Genomic DNA, 22263 nt, shown 5'->3' on the forward strand with positions numbered 1-22263 from the left:
TATGTATCACGAAATGCCTGAGAGTAATGCGTATCACGTTTCGGGGGCATTTTCTTCTTAACTTGATTCCACTTCCGTTAATTGTGCACATAACACGTTTTTATTAAAAACATGCAATAAATTTGTTTCCTAACCTGTAATAAACAAAATCAAAATTGGCTCAACTTTAACTGAAGAATCACATCATACGCTTATGCACGACACCATCTTGCCAAACTAAAAATGCTATTTAAACTGGTTCATGATTGGTTGTAAGCGTATCAATGTAACTCAGGCGGCCAATAAGGAAAGATATACAATCGAACAACAAATTACATGATTCGCTGGCCTACGACCAATAATATAACTCAATTACCGCACTCGTTTCCACAGCAACAATACATGACAACAGCTTTCACAAACCATACAATAAAACATTTAAGGCAGACGGAAAATACATGTTTTAATAAACGTCTCGTACTTAAAATTCGTAAAAAATGCAGACATCCTCGTACAATCGTAAAACGGACGCGATTTTTGTACATTTTACGAAAAAATCGTAAAGGTTGGCAAGTCTGTGTTATAATGTTTAAAAAAAATTAAATCTCTAGATTATGAATTTACTGTACATAATGTGTTTATTATTAAAGTTGTTCTATGTTATTACCACAGTTTACTACAATTTTGTCTATTTTAGTAGTTAATTATCCTGTGTAATTGGCTCTATGTAAGCATCTAGTTTTACAATTTTTTTTAAAACCCAGATTAAATAAGGCCAGGAAAAAAATATTTTCTGTTATTGATGCATAATTTTATTGAGGTACCTATTGCAAGGATTAAATTACGTTTCAGGCGCTACGTGGAGATACTGGAGGCGACTGACTTCCACGGCGTGTCTGGACGGATACAGTTCACGGCCGCAGGATCGCGGAAGTCCATCATCCACGTGGTCCAGTGGCTGAACGCCACCACTAACATCGTCGGTCAGTTCTACCCCAACACGTCGACGGGGAGATTCGGCAGCAGTGGAGAGTGAGTGCGGATGTTGTTCCACTGAACCTGTTTGAATGATGTGCAGGAGTTGAAGATTATTGTTAAGTAGGGGCAGTGACCAGCTTGTTACTGTCACCTTTGGAAACTTACGAGTATCTCCAATGGGATAAAACGATGAAAGGCTACATGGTTGAGAGTGGTCAGGTCATTCGATCACTTGCCTCACACTAAAGGCAATGTGAGAACCCATATATTTAGCAAGTGGGAAGTTGCAGGAAGCTAGTGGTTTCATTTGTAGGGACAATATTTAATGGTTTTATATTTAGGCTAATTTCATTTAAAAAAAAAGATATTTCGGTGTTAAGAATTTTATTTTTGTAAATTACTTTTATTAACAAATATGGTGTATTATTTAACAAATATAAACCCAAAATATTTCTTAATAGTTACTTCACCAAAATAGTATCTTTTTTAGTTACACGTAATACACTAAAAAAAACAAACATTAGGTACAAAATTTATGCTAAATAATTACTTTCAATGTTTCAATGAATTAACCATGATAAAAGATAAAATTTTTGTGATTTGAGTTAAGATTTGTCAAACTGTTGATTGATTTCTTGTTTTTTAGTTATTGCATTTTGGTATAATATATGTATTTTATGGAACTGCTTTACGGTATTATTTCCTTGTTATCACACATAATATTGTCCCTATATCATTCTAGTTACTCTCGGTCACCCCACAAATACATTTTAACACTACTTAATTTACACAAAGCTTCATTTGTCATCTCTAATTACCTTAATGTCATTGTGATGTAAAACTCAAATTCCTTTATTTTGACAGGCAGTGAATGTGCTCGGTAATATGGTTGGAGTATAGAAATGTAAGGAAAACAAATAAAATAAGTATGTAACCAATCAATTAAAATTGCAATAATAATAGCATAAAAAAGAAACATGTACAAAATGAGATTGTAACATCAAGCTCATATTGTTGTTTGTGTTTTTGATCTGCCAGAGAATGCCAATGGAACCGCCAGATGTAAAAGTGCCGTCGATGGTGGTTTCAGCTTGATCCTGAACGAGTCTGCTATCGTGTGGCTCACGCCGGACGGCGGCCGGCCCGGCGACGGGAAGCTCGGCCCGCCGGCCTGCGTCCTCGACGGCATCGCCAGGGGCCTCGGGGTCAGCTGCGAGGTGGCCATAGTCATCGTCAACATCATGGGCTTCGGCCTGCTGGGGACGATGCTCATCATCGCCTTCTTCGTGGTGAAGAGAAGGTGCGTTGTTCCGTGGCCGTCCGCCGGGCCTGTGCACTGTTCTGGTGGAAGCCCACCAGCTCGATGAATCAAACTAAATCTTATGTCATAAAACCAGTCTGTATATTTATCACAAGTTCTTGTCATTAATTAAACATAAAGAGAACTAATCAACAAAACAGATTTTGTTTTTATTTAATGAATAGAAGCATTATCAAATGTTGTCAGTCACATACTGAAAAATCAATAATTAATCAATAATTGGAGCCCAGATATTATGGCAAATTTTGTCATTCAATATTGTGGATTTTGTCTTTATCATGATTAAAAATTGAAACAATTGTAATTATAAGTACAAATCTAGCACAATTAGTTTGATAAACTGCTTAATAACAATTTGTGGTAAGATACCATAAATTGATTTGCAGAATACAATACTACAAACATTCATTTGAGTAAATCATACAAAACAACTGCACCTAAAACTTCTGTGTTAGTGATTTTATTTTATTATAGACAATTTATATTCATAAAAGAAGCATATTATTCCACAAATATGAAGCTTAACTGTTCCATGATAACTAATTTCACAAAATAGTATCATTTTGACTAATATGATGCTCTTTTAAAACATCATAATTTGTAATAAGCATGTTTAGGACAGAACTATTCGGAGTAATAAATATGTGTGTTTGAAAAATAAACCGTTATAATTTAAAATGAGTTAGAACAATACAAGTTGCAAGATTAAAAAAAAAAAAAAAGTAAAATTTATTTTTCCAATCTATGCATTACCGTGTTTTATCGCATAATCGTCGCATAATGTTTTTGGTCCCGCTGTTAGATTCCGAGCGCTTTGTGTTGGTAGCAAACATGACCGGAGGATAAAGCACCGTGCAACAGCATTCTTTTTTTTTTTCAAATTGCTGTCGGACAGTTTGGTAGTTATAATGGGAAATTGCAGTAATCACAACACTTGCACAAAACAATTTTCTTTATAATAATACGGTTAAATGTTTCGGTCCCACAATTATCTCAATAATATATACATTATTTTTTTCCATGTAATATTTTGTCCAAATACTTCGTTTCCAATATAAAACAATGTATGTTAATTTTAATCTATTATTCATTTGAATATTACCACTTATTTAATTAACAGAAACACAAATTTGTCTGATGTGTAAATTATCTTTAGAGAGGGTTTTTAAAAATTATAACCTTCATCTTTGTCGCCATTATGTAATGCTTATAAAAATGTAGCTAGCGCTAGTAAGCATCATTCACGTTTGGTTATGTTGAATCCCGTGTAGTGTGTACGCATGTAATCGAATATCGACATTGATAGCTCGCCGATTTCATTTTTCTATTTAAAGTTTCACAAAATATGTTTTTGTTGCATGACTTATTAATTAAAATTGTTTGGCTTGCTTATGTATTTACACTAATTTTTAAATAAATGAAATTTCTATACATATATTTTGTTTTTAAGAATAACTTTACCTAAAAATATGCTTTTTATAAAAAAGCACCCCTACTTTTTAAACTTGATTTTAGTTTAAAATGTATGGTGTTTATGCAGTGAAACACTGTACATAAATTTTGGTACAAATATCATGCTCAATAAATTATATCAAATGAATCTAATACTTTAAAAGTTTACTATTTGTGATTTTTTAATTAAATTTTGATAAAAAATACTGATAATTATTATGATTTTAGTTGATTTGCGTGCTTTATAGTGTGTTAACTTGCATCTCAGTGTTATTCTGGTGTATTGACGTGCTTTTTGGTGTTATTTAGGTTTTATTGAACTTCATCATATAATCTTATCCATACGTATAATCAAACTGATGATGAACACACCAATAATTGAGGAAAATCATTGGGTCCACGGCAGGTACGACAAGAAAGTGCAGCAGACCAAGAACTACATAAAGTCCCTGGGGATAGACCTGCTGCCGCCCATGTCGGGCCTTGACAAGTGGGAGATCCCGCGGGACAAGGTCGTGATCAACCGCAAGCTGGGCGAGGGGGCGTTCGGGACCGTGTACGGAGGGGAAGCCTACTTCAACGAGAAGGGATGGGTGAGTTGGAACCTGGTGTGCCCTTCGTTTTGGCATTTTGTCTCTAGCAGCTCTGTATTGCATAGTTTACCTTGCAGAGAGTAAAACCTCGCAACTACAGTATAACTGTCGTTTAAGGAATTCAAATATATATTAATTTGTGTTTGGAGCATGGCAGAAGTTTTGAATTGTTTTGATTAATATCTCATTGGTTTTATACTTATGAAAATATTTGTTTATGTTTGATTAAACAGTCTGCAAAACTGATCCAAAATAGTAAAGGAAACCATAATTTGTATATCATAGAGGAATTCAATCATAAGATGATTGGCTTATATTTTCATGAGAGGTCGGTTGTTTTTGAAAGCAACAGCCATTAAAAAAAAAAAATTCTTTAGAAAGTTCAGTTAGCATTGATACTAGGAAGCTGATTCATCATGAAACATTGAATTTGTAGTTTTGTTGATAGAATAATGTGTAAAGTGTGTGTGTACGTTTTGCATGGAAAATATTTAGTTTTTGTTTAGTATAAAATTTAGTTATAAATATACTTATAATGTTATAATAAATTTATAAAGCCAAAATTTATTCATCCAAAAAAAGTTAAAATTTTTTGGCAAAAATTTTGTCATTTCTGCTAATTTTGTGCTTTACGATAACTCTGGGTCGTTAAATATGGCAACCTATACATTTATATTTATTTCATGAACTGAGTTTTCCTGGTGAGTTCATGATGTGTTTAATTTACTTAATACATATATATTAAAAGAATAATATTTTAGCGAATGGTATTAGAATAAGTACAAAATTAAACATAAATAAGCCTAGTAAACATTTTAATTTACTATTTTTACTAGAATATTTTTCCTTGAATCCCGAATCTTTTGAATACTGGACATGGGGTGGGTTTCGGAGATTCAACTGGCCCATCTCTATTAAAAAGTTTTTAATTTATCTTTAATTAAATAAAGGCCTGTAAAATTCCTTATACTTCACCAAGAATCCTTCAAGAATCCTTAATTAAGACCGATAGCATACAAGTAATAGATAAATGCTGGAATTTTAATTTTATTTTGTTCCAACTTGGTAGAAAACTACAATTTGCATTTTTGAGGCACAATTTGCGAATTTCGGGCCACATGATTAGATTTTACAAGTAAATAACATTTTGAATTAATTTTTCCTTTTTTGTTTCTCGCCATAACTGTTTTCTTGAGAGATTTGATATTACAATTTTGTTTTCTATTTCATGATGGTGGTGAAGGTGAACCAGTAAAGTTTGATTGCAGTTTGTTTGCAAAAGAGGGTACGAACCATCTAGCAGGGGTTCGTTTACAAGTTCCTTCACAGGGGATGTTTGACTCGCTCGTAAAGCACTCGCGGTGTGGCAGGTCGCGGTGGCCGTGAAGACGCTCAAGGTGGGCTCGAGGACAGAGGAGAAGCTGGACTTCCTGAGCGAGGCCGAGGTCATGAAGAGGTTCGACCACAAGAACATTGTCCGTCTGCTCGGCGTGTGCACCAAGAACGAGCCCGTCTACACCGTCATGGAGTTCATGCTCTACGGTGGGTGGACCCGGCGGTCTTCACAAACTCAGTGTTCCTTGTGGCTGTGCCGAGTGCTTACTCAGGTGTTCCGAGCCCACTGTCCTCTATGATCTTGGAGGGCCAATTGTCTTAGCGTCTGCATAATTGTTCAAAGTCAACTGTTGAACTAAAAAAGTATATATTTACTACTTAGCACGAATACTGCAACACACTACACAATTTTAATCTATAAAATAATATGAAATAAATGAGTTAATTTTTATAAAGGTTGCATTTTCTGCGCAGTAATGAATACCTATTCCTACAAACCTAGATCTAGCTGCAGAAACCCCACTATAGCATGCATTATTCTTACAAGGTAGGACTATAGTCAAAATATAAGAACAATTTATATTATCTCAGGTACAATGAGTTAAAAAAAATGCAGTACTGTAAGTATGTGCACCTGTACCTACTTCTCTCAACATAATCTCTTATTTTAAAAAAATAGTACGCGATACAGTTTGTCCTATTAAAAAATTTTCTGAAAATGTCCCGAACAAGGTAACATAGTTATTCCTTTCTTATATTTATTTGTGTAGAGCATTTTAAAAATTATGAGCAAATAAGCCCTTTATATTTTTAAAATGTTAATATTTGAGTTTTTTTAGGACTAATAATTGAAATGTACCGTATTTACTCGCATATAGGTTGCCATCGCAGATAGGTCGCACCCATAATTTGAGGTCTTGAATTTGGTATTTAAGATTCCCCCCATATAGGTCGCACCGGTAATTCATTACACATACGCATTGCACCACAGTAAAAAAAATTAAAAAAAGGGCCGCAAATTGATGGAATTTTACCGTCAATAGCGCGCCGTGTGCGGAGAAAGGTCATTGTACTCGATCAGCTGCTGTTACGGCGCGCCTGCTGGCTCTCTTTGTTCACTGAGCTGCGCATGCGCAGTATATCTCACTCAACGCTCCACACAGACTCGTGAAATTCTATTAACAGCCAGCCAATAGATGCGAGCTTAGCGGAAAAAAATATAAGCTCCACCTCCCGTGTACCAGTTTTATCCAGTTCTAATACCAGTTTATTGGTATACGCACCAGTTTTCTCGCTGCCGTGACATGTTCAAGTTTACGTTTATCTTGATGTCTTGATACCAATAATTAATTAATTAATTACGATCCCCAGAAATAAATTGTTAGTTTAAAAAATATGTGTCAACTGTACAATACTTCCGAAATTATAAATACGTATAAAACAGTTACCAAGACTCCGCTCATTTTATCTTGTGAAGTTTGTCTCGTACCAGTATTTCGGCTAAGTTGTGGCATAAATACAGTATCAGAACTTAACAATTTGCCACGTTTATACATTTGTGAGTTTACGTTTATCCCTCGTGCATTTTAGATTGTCTCCTGCTATAATTACTCGGACTTTTACACGCCTAGGCTTAAATTATTACATGTTTAGAAATAAAAGCAACTTTCAATTTTATAAAATATGTATATTTTGCGATTTAAAATGTTCATTGCCGACAATAAAAGTTACGTTTTTCATGATGTTTTTAGGCCTACTTGCTAATCTTATCTACTCTTAAAGTACCCACTGTATTTTCTGGTTGTTTATGGTTGTTACGTGACGTAAATAGCGGGATGTATTCGACTTTTGAGACGTAATTTGCGTGAAAGTATCTATTGTATTGGACTAAATGGGAACTAAACGGGACCTGAAAAATATAGAGCAAATAACGGGAAAACGTAAATAACGGTAACGTAAATAAGGGGTTTCGCTGTATGTGTACATTGTAAATAAATTTGCCTATACCTATATAAATTTCTTTTTTGCATTTTAAAGCAAAATATTGCAAAAAAAATTTTTTTAAAATTTTTTCTTCACATATAGGTCGCACTTCATTTTTCCCCCATCAAATCTGGTAAAATTGCCGCACCTATATGCGAGTAAATACGGTAATTTTAATTTTTACTACCACCTCTTAAAGAAGGAAAGCAAACCCAAGGTTGTAAATCCTACTCATTAAGGTTTTGGAAAGTTTTAAAAAGTGAATTCCATGAAACAACTTCATAGTAAATATATAGGTATTTTTCATAGTGTTTGGTAAAATTATGAGATCCATAACTATGATGTGTTATAATCTAATGATGTGATTCACCCGTGGTTCCAGGTGATCTGAAAACGTTCCTACTAGCTCGTCGACACCTAGTTAATGAGAAAATGTCTGAGGAGTCCGACGAGATATCCAGCAAGAAGCTCACTTCAATGGCGCTGGATGTGGCTAGAGCCCTCAGCTACTTGGCTGAGCTGAAATACGTCCACAGGTATGTCCACTATTATTCAGAGACACTTAATGCACTAAGAAAAATATGGTGAGAATTTAACAAAATAAAAAAAAATTGTAAATACGTATAGAGATTACCTTGAATATACCTCTCTTATCTGAATTTAGGTGTTACGGTTCGAAAATAAAATAATGTTCAGTACATGTATTTAACTGTGGTGTTGAAACATTCTATCCTTTAAATGGTTGTTTCACAAACTTGGTATCCAGAATCTGTACATATTGTAATTTTATTTATATAGTTACACATTAAAAACGATATCTTAGGGAATGGTGAAAAGATAGGATTGAAGGAAAAAAAATTGACATACTAGTAAACTTTTGTTGTTGAATTTTTTTTCTAGAGTATTTTTTTCTAAATATTTTTCCTCTAATACTGAATCCTTTGAATACTAAGGATTTCATGGTATAGGAGGTTTTTATTGGCCCATCCCTATTAAAAAGCAAGCTCATTTGGTCTAAGTTGCAGTGCAATAATAACTATTTTCAGTGAGCAACCTTGAAAGATGTTACGCAGGGGTGTCGTTGTGCCTTTCTTTTCCAACCTGGAACATCTGTAGCCACAGTTAACGCTACTCTAGAAATAATTAGGTCAAACAGCCTACTACCAGAGATAAGCGAACAGATGGACGTGGATAACTTATTACAAAGTTGAAGAGACGACGGATGTACGAAGCTCCTTAGTCCTTACCTCGGGTAGCGGCGGCGAAGGACTGTTTGCCTTAATTATTATTTTTCATTCATTAATTAAACTTTGTCATGTATCACAAACTCCTAACTTTTCCAGCACATGTGGTTCCCTGGACAAACCCTTAAACTGATTCGTGCCGCCGGCTTTTTAATAGTGCAACATGGAGAACAGTATGTATAACCGAAATAAAACACTGAATTAAGAATGGTTTCTTTGAAGTGAGCGACCCCATGGAGACTGAGGTGCGTAGGCCCTTCTCCAAGAGCCTGCTTAGCACTAGTGATGGGATTTTCGATACTTCGATACCTCGATACCTTCGATACTTGATGGTTACGACAAGTATCGAGTATCGAAACTGTAAGTTCGATACATTTTTTCGATACCGGAATGCTTGTTCATTTGTATTGAATTAAGTTTTGAGTCGTCATCGTACAAAATACAACTACAGTAGAACCTCGATGATACGTTGTCGTTTCATACATTTTCCCGTGTCATACGCCGATTAATTTTGGTCCCGCCAAAAGACCTATATTTACAATGGTTTACTTTCCCGGAACATACACTTATAAAATCATTATTTTCCCGTTTCATACGTTTTTACGAAGCGGAAAAGTCCTAAAATTCACAAATTTTTTTGTTAGATATATTCCTCCTGATAAATTACGTTTTATATTTGCTTTTATTTTGAAAAACGTTCATTGTTTACCTTTGCAAACGTAAGAAAATAACTTTATCGCACCATAGATATGGATAGAATCAGGAAGACTGTGCACTTCGGTAGTAGCATCTATGGCCAGCACCAAGCGAGACTAGTGGTGCAAACTAGCAATGGTTACGAAAATTGTGCACGCGCTTTCCAAGGCACGGATCTCATATTTTGTGCATTCTTTAACCTTTGAACTGAATATACCCGTTTGTTATTGTTTTCGTACTATCGGATTGTTTTGTATTTTACGTTTCTCAATTCTCAAGTTAAAATTATATTGAAAATTGTTCTGTTGCATAAAGTTATTTGTAAAATGAAACAAACAAGAAAAAATTTCTGATTTTCTTTTTACAATAGCCTAATTTTTTATTTCTAATTTAGGCTTGGTGACTTTTTCCCCCCTCCAAGAAAGGACTTCAAACATTTTGTAAGGCCACTGTTTCTCATGTCAGCTTTACTTGATTATGGACTGTATTTTACATTTCTGGTGGTTTTATTTTATGTATATATAAAAATGAATTTATATCTTTCATTAATATAATGCAATTATTTACACATTAGACATTATGTATTTAACTTTAATCTGACATTGTGCTGGTGTGATAGATTGAATTTATATAGTTTAAAACTAATTTATGTTATTTGTAATAATTGTTACTTAATGGGGAAATATTTTTCCCTGAAGTATCGAAAGTATCGAACTGAAAAAACAATACAGAATCGAGTATCGAAAGTGTGGTATCGTCCCACCTCTACTTAGCACCGTATTTAATATAGTGACGTCCCTCGGCTTTAGGTCCCTGATTTCCCGTGTGCGAAAATGTCCTGTTTTGCCCGCATAGCTCTCGTCGGTGAGGAGTGAGTTCAGGCCAACGTGGCCGGGACCGGAAATTACGGGACCTGGAGGGAATTTTAGGTGGAAAGGAGGAACGGTAGGCAGCTCCAAGGATAACTCGGTGATGTCCGTTTCCACGAGCCCCCTTTATTTTTGCATAGAGAACCTGCCGCAGCCTGGCTGGCACGTCGCGGAATGAGCGCCCTTCCCGCCGCGACCCGGACACCCGGAAATATGTCTCGTCTCTAGAATACGTCCTGGCACGAACAGGGGAGGTAACCCCGTAGCTATGGTTCTGGTTACGATTGTTCTGTAATGATGCACAGTGCGTACGCGGTCCGTCACGTAAATGGAATAAGGTCCTAAGACGTTTGATGGTGAAGTCCCGGAAAAACTCGTAAAACTGAATACGTTCAGCGATATAACGAAGGCAGCTCAGCTGCAGAGACGACCCGTGACGTTTCACTGTCGGTGAACTTCAAGATGAGAAAACGCGCCTTACGAGCAGCGCGGAGCGGAGCGGAGCGCGCGTCTGCTCTCTGTCGCGTCCTGAACACCACTGCTGTCCCCCGCCCGCTAACGAGCCGAGGCCTGCGGGCCGCGAAGGTGGGGAGGGGAAATCGGCCGGCGTGGGAGAGGCCCGCCCGCGCGATGCGCCAGGCTGCGATTACATTACTATCATGGCATAAGCACTTGAGAAAAATCACAGAATTATTAACACAACATAATGGGTAATTAATTAAAAAGTGAAATTACACATTAATTAATTAGTTATGAATAAATGACAAGCGAAGTATTTACACAGCATTTCAGACGTGAGAGTTTTGTTACGTTACGAAATATACACAATTGTTGAGGCTCGTGACCATTTAAAAATACATAAAAAGCATAATTACTTATAACACAAGAAGCCCACTGGCATGCTAGGGCGCATGTGGGTGCGTCCCTGGCCGTAGCACTTCACAGACGGTGCACTGGGGGGAAAAAACCTCCCTTAGGACCACGTCAGTGGACAGGTACGGCCTCTGCATCAGGGAGGGTACGACTGTCGTCAATAGCATATCCAGCGCTGAGAGTGGACGTTGTTATGGGCGACATCACTGCCCTTAGGCGAGAGCTCCTGGGTTTACATGACCAGTATTCCATGTGGTGGCGCCCACAACATAACAATACGTTAAGATTAAGGTGTGATAGCAACGTTATGATAGAAAATTTTAGGTTTTATGATTTTTTTTTAAATCATAGTTTTTATATTAATATTATTTTGTAACTCAGACATGTTGTTAGTGCCTACTTAGGAACATTATGCCCAAGCCCGGTTATGTAAACAATGTAGTCCATGTATTTTTTCATGCTGTAATTAAATATTGTTTTATTTCTCCTACTGTTATTCAAACATTTATTTAAATGCAGGTACTTCAATGGATTTAGAGATATATTAGAACTGTAAATTGATTTTAATAGAAGTAGTCTTGATTAAAAGTGTATTTAAAAAGCACAATTACCTGACTGGAAAAGAATCATTTTGAAAAATAACTCTTATGGAAAAACGTATTCATTAGCATTGTTTTTATTGTGCTCTGGTTTCCTGTAAGGAGTTAGGGCATTACGGTACTTCTAGGGGCGACTGTACTTTACACAGGCTGTCTACACTGAAAAGTTAGCAAGAATCAGGGATGTTGTAATTTCTTAGGGAATGTCAGGGAATTTACTTGATATTCTGAAAAGTCATGGATATTCTCCAGTGATAGTAATTTGAGGGGTAAATGCTATACTTTAGTCTCCCATCACCTAGATTGTGAAAACTTTTTTTCTTTCTTTTCAGATTGTGTTAGTTAATACAATAGTCATACACATTAATAAATTACATATACAAGGCTCTGTTTGAAATAATGACAGTGGAGCTAGAAAAATGCTAGCCTTGGTGATAGTGTAGACAGGAAATTTGGTCACAGAAGTTAGGCAAATTTTATTACAGATTAGTGTAGACATCCTGTTTACACTCTGTGCACTTCTGCCGTCTCTATTGTGTATTAACATGCACAATATGTTTGAAGGTTAATATTTGATGTCTTTAGTTTCTTGGCAAGCATGGTAGCAATCCTGTAAACCTACTGTCCTCTGTGGGGTGGTTATACATTTCACCATCAATCATCGGAGTGGGATTGTGATGACTTGCACCCGATGTTTAGCACGACTCATAACTTCAGAGAACAGATGATCTTTTAACTCCTGTGGTTTTAAGCTGTTATGTACACATATTTAATGCCTCTTTTGAGCAAGTATGTCATTGTTTCAAATTGACTAAACTTTTTTTTTTTTGACAGGGATGTCGCGTCCAGGAACTGTCTAGTCAATGCTAGTCGAGTTGTTAAACTTGGAGACTTTGGAATGACTCGGCCAATGTACGAGAGTGATTATTATAAATTTAACAGAAAAGGTAAGTTAAAATAATTACTATTTAAATTGATAAGTATTTTTTTACTGTTTTCTCAGAACTGCTAACTTTGCTATGAAATAATTTAATTACAAAATAAGCAGTCTAGGTCACTGGACAATTAATTTAAAATGAGAATTAGACCAACTCAGTTTTTCACCATAGGGGGAGAAAGTGAGTACTGGATCACCCTGATTGCAAAAATGTCACATGTGACACTATGCTACCACTAACTTTCCTCTAATTAGCTAGCTCTTCTTATCTTCCCCTCTTCACCACCCTATTAGGTGCAAATTCAACAAACATTCTGCAGATTAATTTTAACATCACGATGGCATAACATTTAGATTTAACATTATTTGAAGTACCGTATTTACCCAAAAATATTGTGACAATACAATGCAATCCCTATGATTATAAGTTTGTGAAAAAAGACTTTATGGACTTTTGATATCACAATTCACTTACATAGCACATGAAATTTTTTAAATTTGTAAATTTATTACATACATACTAGATGTTATCTAATACCACTTTCATTAGAAGATGGCCTCTTTCGAAGGTATGTAGGGTCATCAGTGGTCAATTGGAAGAGTGACATGAGGGGGAGGGGGTGACTTCACCAGCAGCCACTTGAAAAGTGGAAGGAACCCTGTCACAGCTACCATCTCCATTTGCACTCTCTCGTATCCCACGTTCTACATTCCAAATGATGTCCTCTCTCAACTCACACCTGCAGAGGTTCAGGAAGCCTGGAACTACACAGTTCACAGGCAGAGCGTGTAATTTTTCAACTAAGCAGAGTGTTAGGTGGCAGTAGCAGCAGTCTAAAGTGACATGAGTGTCACAGTTTATCAGAGAGCATGTACATAGTTTTTTTTTTTGCCAACGGATAGATAACAGTTGGCAAATATAATCCGACTCCCACTTTTAGTTTAGGCGGTTTTGGTAAATATCATCTCATTATTTCCGTAAATAATTTTTTTGTTAGTTAGGTATACAGTGTATTCCCTCTTACAGGTAACCAAGAGTTTGAGATTGATATGATCATTCATGGACCAGTACTTACATGTCTGACCGCTAACCTATTCATCTCAGTTGAGCTGTTGATTTACAGTGGTTTGGACTGGTTTTGTTTAAGTCCATTGTATTTTGACTAAAGGGTTAGTTTAATGGTTGAAGCTTGTGGTTTTTGGGGCGCAGGTAACATACTTAATCCATAGTCCCTTGTCATTGCCTTAACATCACAACTGAAACTTAAAATCAAAACTATGTAATAGCAAAGTCAAATCAAACATTAAAAAAAAAGATTCCAATGATTCACTTAGTTGAAACTTTGCACATGCCTACTTACCATTAAAATATTTAGACAGCTACTGTCCAACACAATTTCATAGCCGCACTTCCTTGCATATAGTCTGTGTCTTTGTCTAGAGATGTCTCTCTTTCTCCATCCTGCTGGCCCTTTTCCCTTTCTTTGCAGATCAATGTTTTCTCCCCTACTTCCCCTAAACTGTTTGGATGGCTGGAGGAAGTAAAGCCAGCTCTCAGTTCCCTTGAGTTGTGTAGACACAGCCTGAGTTTATATCTTTCACTACATTTCAACAATTCATTACATGCAATGAGGATTGTAAAAAGGTTGCTGAAATTAGTTTTTACAAATATGTTTTTCCTCCAGTCAAACCATATTCTGGCTTTGGGCACGAGCATAAAACACGAAGATAACTGAGTCCCAAGTCTCAGCGTAAGAAGCGTTCCCATCAGACAATAGATCATATAGAGTAGAATGCTGTCTCAAATGTTTATGCTGTTGGAAAACTATTAACGCTGCAGAACCGATTAAGAATATAATTGAATAGACATTTGATCCTTCTAAAAAGGGATCGACGGTTCTCTTGGTTCCATGGGATCTTCGCCCTGGTATGCATGCATAGGTTCGAGTGTTTTCTTGGGGAAGAGGCAATACATAGCCCAAGTACCTTAGAACCAGTTGTGAGTATCCTCTTCTTTCCATTACCGTTTACATGAATACAAGACCACTTTCTTACGGACCCCACTGCCAAGATCACACACAGAATTTGCCCTCCAGACAAAGTATTTCAGACATTATGTATACTCTTGACTTTGTTCCATGTGTTGTCAGGGATTCACTTCCTACCCTGTTCCTAAAGTTTTTCCGCATGATTCGTAATCAGTTTATGGATGGAAAAGTACAAGATTTAGGGCGGTAAAGAAGCGAATAAGTACTGCTTTGTTGGGATACGACCGTCACCTAACTTGCAGGTCATATTACAGAACAGAATCCCAGAAAGGGAACAGAGAAGCAATTGTTTTAATAAACTGGTTTCAATCACATTTTAATGGACGTTTGCCAATTAGTGATACACTTGTTACGGCCTAAATCCAAGAAATAGCAGCACCGTCGCACGAATGAAATGATGATATTCTAATTTTCTCAAGAACTTTTTGTGTTGTGATTATTTCTTGTTATGTCCATTTAAGTGTACAAAATTTATTCCAGGATAGTTTTCACTTCCATAAAATTTCATTTGGAATGCCAATACATTTGGTACATCCCCTGATATTTACGAAATTGAATATGTACAAGTTAATGGCGCCAGATGCGGATCCGCCATCCGTACGAAAGCAAAGAGAAAGTGAGCTCTGGGCAAGCGCAGAATTTGTTCAACAGATAGGTCACGGATAGGACACCAATATCTGTTCTCTAAAAATAAGGGACTGGCCGTGTCCTATCATGGACTAGGAATATGGTCAGGGTACAGTAGCATATTCAACACCTACACCCTTATTTTTGTGTTTTGGAATACTGGCCCTAATGGAAAAAAATTTCTGCTGTTCTTGTAAAAGTAAGCTTGAACGTCTGACTGTCTGCAGGAATGCTGCCAGTTCGGTGGATGGCGCCAGAGAGTTTGGGACTAGGCATCTTCACTCCCAGCTCTGACGTGTGGTCCTATGGAGTGATGCTGTACGAGATCATCACCTTTGGCAGCTTCCCGTTCCAGGGACTGAGCAACAACCAAGTGCTGGAGCATGTGAAGGCAGGCAACGTGCTCACCATCCCAACTGGCATCAAGCCGCTCCTGTAAGTCACAATAGTCATATTTGCTGCACGCAGAATTAGCAAACTGAGGCAACTGTACATGTTTTTTAAATTCTGAGGTTATAGATTAGCACCACCATAATAATGTTACTGAAAACAATGTCACATTTGAACCTCCCACAAGCCTAACACAGTTAAAACCTTAATGTTTCTAAAATGTACCTTCACATGATTACCAAATATATTATGTATCATTTAACTCTGCTATAAACTGTAGTGTGTGCAAAGCTTCAGAGGCAAACTGGGGGGAAACAATCAAAACAAACAATAAAAAAAAACCAATTAAAAAACTTTTCTTCTTCAATATGGAAGAATTCCCTATTAAGAATGCACTAATAAATTTTGGGTGATGGGGAAAACTATTAAAACACAGATTCCACCCTTAATTTTATAGCTTACTATACCATTTCCTCTTTAAAACCGAAAATAGTGAAAATACAATCGTTATAGTTTTCATTTTCATGTTAAAAAAGAAAATGTTAAAGCTTGGTTATCTAAAGCGCAAGGTACGTGTTACAGGGAAGGTTTGATACGGTCCTGCTGGAACGCTGACCCAAAGAAGAGGCCACAGGCGTCGGAGATAGTGGAGTTCCTGGCCAACAACCCGCGCCTGATCGCGCCGTGCCTGGACGTCCCACTGTCGTCCGTGCAGATAGAGGACTCGAACCAGCTGGAGCTGCAGCTGCCCGAGGGCCTGCGCAAGTGCTCTGTGTCGCTCAGGGGGGCCGGCCTGCGGGCGCGGCACCCGTCCGTGTCGGGCGGGAGGGACGCGGAGAACGGGTGTGCGTGCGAGCCGCTGCTGGGCGCCCCGCGGTCGGCCTCTGCCAGGTGTGTGCCCGCGCGCCGCCCCAGCGAGGACTACATGAACCAGGACTCATCCAGGACAGACGTGTCCATGTTGTGACGACCTGGCCTCCCGCTCTAGAGAAACACTACTACCAAGTATTATGATCTTGCCATGGAGACTGCGGGCCCTTTTGCCTCCTGTTATTTAATTAGCGCGACTTAGAGAGCATCTAAATGATTTGACAAATGTTGATGATATGTACTATATTTTATCGAGGGAAGAAACTTAATAATTAATGACATTGTCGAGACTCGGAAGTGAAAGTGTGTGTTATTTTACCTACGTTGGTTTGCTTTTTATCACATTGTTTTGACGCAGGAAGAATAATTGGTCATAGCAAATATGAACTATATTTTTTACAATTAACTTTTTTGTGCAATACATAGTCAGATACATCAATCCAATGAACTGTTGTTACCATGAATGTATTTTGTCCCATCATCATATACCATAGTTGTCAGTAGTTAGAGACATGTGAATTATGTAAAGGATATCATAACTTTATATACCGTATTGGTCCGAATATAAGGCGACCATTTTTACATAAACGAGAGATGCAAAAATTGGAAGTCGCCTTATTTTCGCACCCAAGACGTCAGAACCGCAAACATTAGTTCCAAGCTGAAAGCTACAGTAGAAACATTGTTTAACAAAACGTTCACGATTTTTTATATTAACTAAAACTTTGTTACCTCACACGGGGAAAAACGATAAATCCACCAAATATTGCAGTAATTCACAATTGTTTGAAGTTGAAAATTAAAATATTTGTTCTTGAGTAAAAACGTGAATGTTGAAGCATCTCAAAATGGCAACCTTTTATTTCACAATTCATATTTGTACTTTGTGTACAATCGCGTGTTAACATTTACGGTAATTTATCTTCAGATTTGTATCGGAAATATTTGTACTAAAATATCACAGTTATTTTCAGAACGATTGTTTACATTTACAAACATTTAGGATGTAATGTTTGGAAATTCACGGCTGCCAACTGTCTTTCCACAATATTTCTTTGTTGTAAAACGAACATTGCCGAACACGCACGAAGACGCCATATTAACATGAATTTGGTACGTTGCTTCAAAAGCTATTTTAATAATCCACTCTTTATTTATGTAAAAACCTTTCATAATTATAATAGATTATTCTTTCAAATTCACAGAACAGACTCTCTCTGTCAGAGAGTAATATGGACAAATATACGCGGTCACGTAACCGAAGTTATTCATGGCCGTATGCTTCATCATGTCAGCTAGCCACTTAATTTGTTCCGGCAAGATGCATTCTTTGTTTGCTTTTTTTTACGTTAAACACACTACTAAATAGTAATACACCTTGTTCTGTGGTAATACGTAGCTTAAGTCAAACGGAAAGTTAAATGCTGTATTTTAAGAGTGATTAATAGCCATTGTAAAAATTTTAAATTCGTAGATACAGTAAACTGTGAAAAATGAACAATCACACATCGGTGGAACGGCGGTGAACGAGCTCTAGACAAATAAACAGCTCTGAAGATGACAATTATGCAGCTTCATTAGAGTAAACATACGAAAAAATTTCTAGTGTAATATTTAAAAATGTAAATATTTTCTAATTGGTTTCTTTTGACTTTTAGGGTAGGCCATTCAAACTTATTTTAAATAAGTAATGTGATAAATATAAATTAATTGTTATACATAAATGCAAAAACGATTTATCAACACAAAATGTCTAATGAATTTTCACATTAATTTCTACCAAAAATTATTTTTACATTTGTTTGGCCTCCTGAAACTGCAGGTCGCCTTATATTCGGGGTCGCCTTATATTCGGGCCAATACGGTAATTTTCTTCCTTTATAAGGATGAATGTAACAATGTACTATATATATGCATATAATTTATTAAGCAGTTCCCTGGTAACTTGAAAGAGAATCTCATTAGTGTACAACACTTGACTGCATTTGTGAACACATACAGGTGCCTCTGTAACAATACTAACAGAAATGACAATATGTAAGTTTTTCAGCAATCCTGTTCTTATCCTTCTATTTTAATGTTGCTGGTAATTCAATGAATTCACATTTCCAAGTATACAGCATTGTGAGAAACATAACTTTTAAACTATGTACCCTGATCTAAATTTTGTTAAGTTCTTGCATATTTAAAAGACTTGCAATAATTAAAAAAAAATGTTTTGAAAAAAAAAATACTTTGATGGAGATATTTTCAAGAGCTTTATTTCTAGACTTCTGGGGGAAAAAAATATATCCACAGTATATCAATAAATTGTATAATGATCCACAACAGGGAAGTGAACATTATCTTTAAGTTTTCTTTAAAATAAAAAAAAACCTTCAGTTCCTACATTTCTCATCTTGTCATTTTTATTACTTGAGTCATATGATATTACTCTTAGATCAAGCAGCCACCAAAGGAGTGTAAGGCATGTATTTTTCTTAAAAATATTCTAAAACTAGTTGAGAGTTAGAACACTGTAGCATTGTCTGTGTTTCATGATTGGTCTAGTTTATTTCAGATAGTTTACCAATCACAATAATTTAGTTTGCGGAAGCAAATACGTCCTGAATGGCCCGGTCGAATACGCACTGGCTTCTCTTGCAGAGGGCCGACAATTATATGGAAGAAACAACTGGTGTGAGCGTACAAGATCGCAGTCTAATGTGTATTCCGATTATTTGCGAGTAATGCGTGCCCCTAGGCATGTGTTGTTGGCTGTATAGTTGCCTTGCTGCCGAGGAAACTGTGCTAACCAACAAAACATTGCTTTCACGCCAAAATGTGCTGTCTTCTAGTGTGTATCAATACTGCATCTCAATTTTACTTTGCAGCGTGCCATTATACAATTTCTGCTGTAAGTACCATACTTGTTTTGGCAGAAATAATGTTTTGGAAAAATTACGTTTCAGTATGGTCATGAAAAATTTCTGACATACACCTTTATGCAACCTACTATTCTGAAGTTCACCAAAAGCATAACCTGATATTAAAGTTTTATTCTTAAATGCCTAGGTGTACGAACAGTAGTACCTTATCATGGTTCACAAGAACCTAACTCACTATTTAATGTACCTACTATTGAACCTACGTAGTTCATCCTTTTTGGTGTTACGCTATGCTAACACTGGTTTAAATTATGTCAGTTGAGAAGATTTTGAATTTTTTTGGTTTGATTACAATATTATACAAGGGGTACGATAGGTTGATTCAAATTTTGTCTGGAAGGTAAAAGAAATCTTGGATTTGACAGAGAAAACATTCTCTTACTAGCTTACCCAAAACTGCAAAATCCTCAATCTTGGTGGTATCAATACATTAACATAATTTGAAAATTGTTCATTTGTTTAATATACAATTGTTGAAAAATATGTCATCTTATGAACAAAATTACTTTCTTTTAAAACAAACCTTGTATGTTCATTATGCTATGTTTTATTGTAAGTTATAACAATTTCTTGTGCTGTATATGTATGCATGAGCTAATTTTAGTTTAAACAAATCTCACTTTTTGTGTGGGATGATAGCTTTTCTCGAAGTGCAATTAATGTACCTAATTGTAATCAAGTTATTTTAAGTGATGTATTTGTGGAACATGTACATAATTCACAGTTCATTAGACTATTGTTGATGAAGTTTTTAATATTGTTACAGGATGTATTATTTTTAAATACATTTGTTTTTATTGAAAACTATTTTTTTCTTGTGAACACTTTCCCAATTGGGTAGCACCATGCAAAAAATTAAGTATTCAACAATACTAGAAATAAGTTATTTTATTGTAGCATGAACTATAAAAATAATAATGGTAATATTAGAAATTTTTTTGTAAAAATTTGTAAAGATGAATGTAAAATAATTCCAGCATTTCACAATGAATGGAACATTCAGCATTGCTAAGTCCATATGTTCAGGGTGTCTACGGACCCTGGAAAAATCAGGGAATATTGTAATCAGGGAAAAATCAGGGAATTTTTTTTTGGTAGGTTGTAGTTGGCAATATTTTTTGTTTATTGATCAGCTTGCATTGACGTAGCATCAAGTGTATCCCCACCCATTTTTATTTTTGAATGGCAAATAACGAACAGTTCCCACGTCAATTTTATTTTATTTACCATTGGATTCGGAAGTGGCATCAAATCATGTGATACATACTGGTTCAAGCTGCTCTGTTATCCTGCTGACGTACGTGCTGCGGCATGTGCTTCCCGCGTTCGGATTATACCGACAGGTGCATTTAATTTTAAGTAATTATGGATGCCCCCAACGTAACTGAGCACTTTTGTTAGCTTTGAAAATACATATCATAGACATTTTGGTGAAGATTCGTCATCGTTGCTAGAAATTGGTAGCTGTGGGCTTCGTACGGTCCATGGTGCTTTCAAAACTGGAATTTCTGCTACACAATGGGATGTTGTTAGTTTTTTGAGGCACAGTTACTTTTTGTTTAAGCATGCACCTGCAAGGAGGGCAGATTACATTAGTATAACTAGATCAGAGCTTTTTCCCAAGAAATTTTGTGCAATCAGATGGTTAGAAAAAAACTGCAGTTGCTGAGCGTGCCATGAAAACGTTACCCCACCTAAAGAAATTTGTTAGTGAAGTTTCTATTTCATCCGTCTTTCAATGTAGGTAGGGGAAAGTGCTCTTGAAGATAATCTTCTAGAAGTAAAATTTACATTCTTCCACTCTTTGGCATCAGAGCTGGAATTGTTTCTTACAATGTTCCAAAGTGAATCACCCATGGCACCTTTTCTGTATGATTCACTGGTAGACATTTTATTAGCTTTGGCAGGAAAGTTTGTGAAACCAGAGGTACTGAAGAGCTTTAGGGAAAAATGCAATGTATCTCGATTGGATGTAGATAACCAGGAAAATCTATTGACTGCTAACAATAGAAAGTATCAGAAAAGTCTGTCCTGTTACTGAAAAATGATGTTAGGACTTGTCCAAAGCTTATGGTAAAAAAAACTTCAAGACAAAATTCCCCTAAAGTATGTACAAACTTACCAAAGGAATTTCCTGCTTATGTCCGTCTATGGCTTTAAATTCAGGTGTGAGGAAACAGCGTGTGAAGTACAGTTTAGAATTTTGTCTTCAAAACAGGTGGCTATCAGGACAAGAAGCTGATAACATTGAGTGATCATATCAGTTGGTATGTTCCTCGCAAGATTCTGAAGCACTGTTCTCATCTTTTTCTCGAGAAGATGGGCGCCTTTATCACTTGTGGATGCTCATTCTTAAGGCACATACAGTAGTTGACAAAACAGGCCTTCTAAAGTTTGTGAGGATGATGATGGAAATGCATCATTGGAAAGAGTATTTTCAGTGAATTCTAATCTGCTGACTGAAAACTTGCAGGAAGAAATACTGATTGCACAAAGCCAAGTGTATGACTTAGTTCAACGTTCTGGAGGTGTAGAGCATGTT

At 36.3% G+C, this 22263-nt stretch overlaps 1 protein-coding gene across 5 annotated transcripts in view; it reads left to right on the top strand.

Moving 5' to 3' along the window:
• The window catches only part of LOC134534441 (atrial natriuretic peptide receptor 2-like), a 368135-nt gene extending 347610 nt beyond the window's left edge, over window positions 1–20525 (top strand). For all 5 annotated transcript variants that reach the window (XM_063372934.1, XM_063372918.1, XM_063372911.1 and 2 more), the window contains 8 exons: window positions 832–1011; window positions 2048–2257; window positions 4137–4323; window positions 5694–5865; window positions 8024–8177; window positions 12757–12869; window positions 15762–15969; window positions 16507–20525. In XM_063372934.1, coding sequence (XP_063229004.1) covers window positions 832–1011; window positions 2048–2257; window positions 4137–4323; window positions 5694–5865; window positions 8024–8177; window positions 12757–12869; window positions 15762–15969; window positions 16507–16891 — 1609 coding nt within the window. In that variant the 3' untranslated portion in view covers window positions 16892–20525. The remainder of the gene's footprint in view (window positions 1–831; window positions 1012–2047; window positions 2258–4136; window positions 4324–5693; window positions 5866–8023; window positions 8178–12756; window positions 12870–15761; window positions 15970–16506) is intronic.
• The last annotated feature ends 1738 nt before the right edge of the window (window positions 20526–22263 follow it).

This window comes from Bacillus rossius, chromosome 1 (assembly GCF_032445375.1).
Source record: "Bacillus rossius redtenbacheri isolate Brsri chromosome 1, Brsri_v3, whole genome shotgun sequence".
Lineage (NCBI taxonomy): Eukaryota > Metazoa > Arthropoda > Insecta > Phasmatodea > Bacillidae > Bacillus > Bacillus rossius.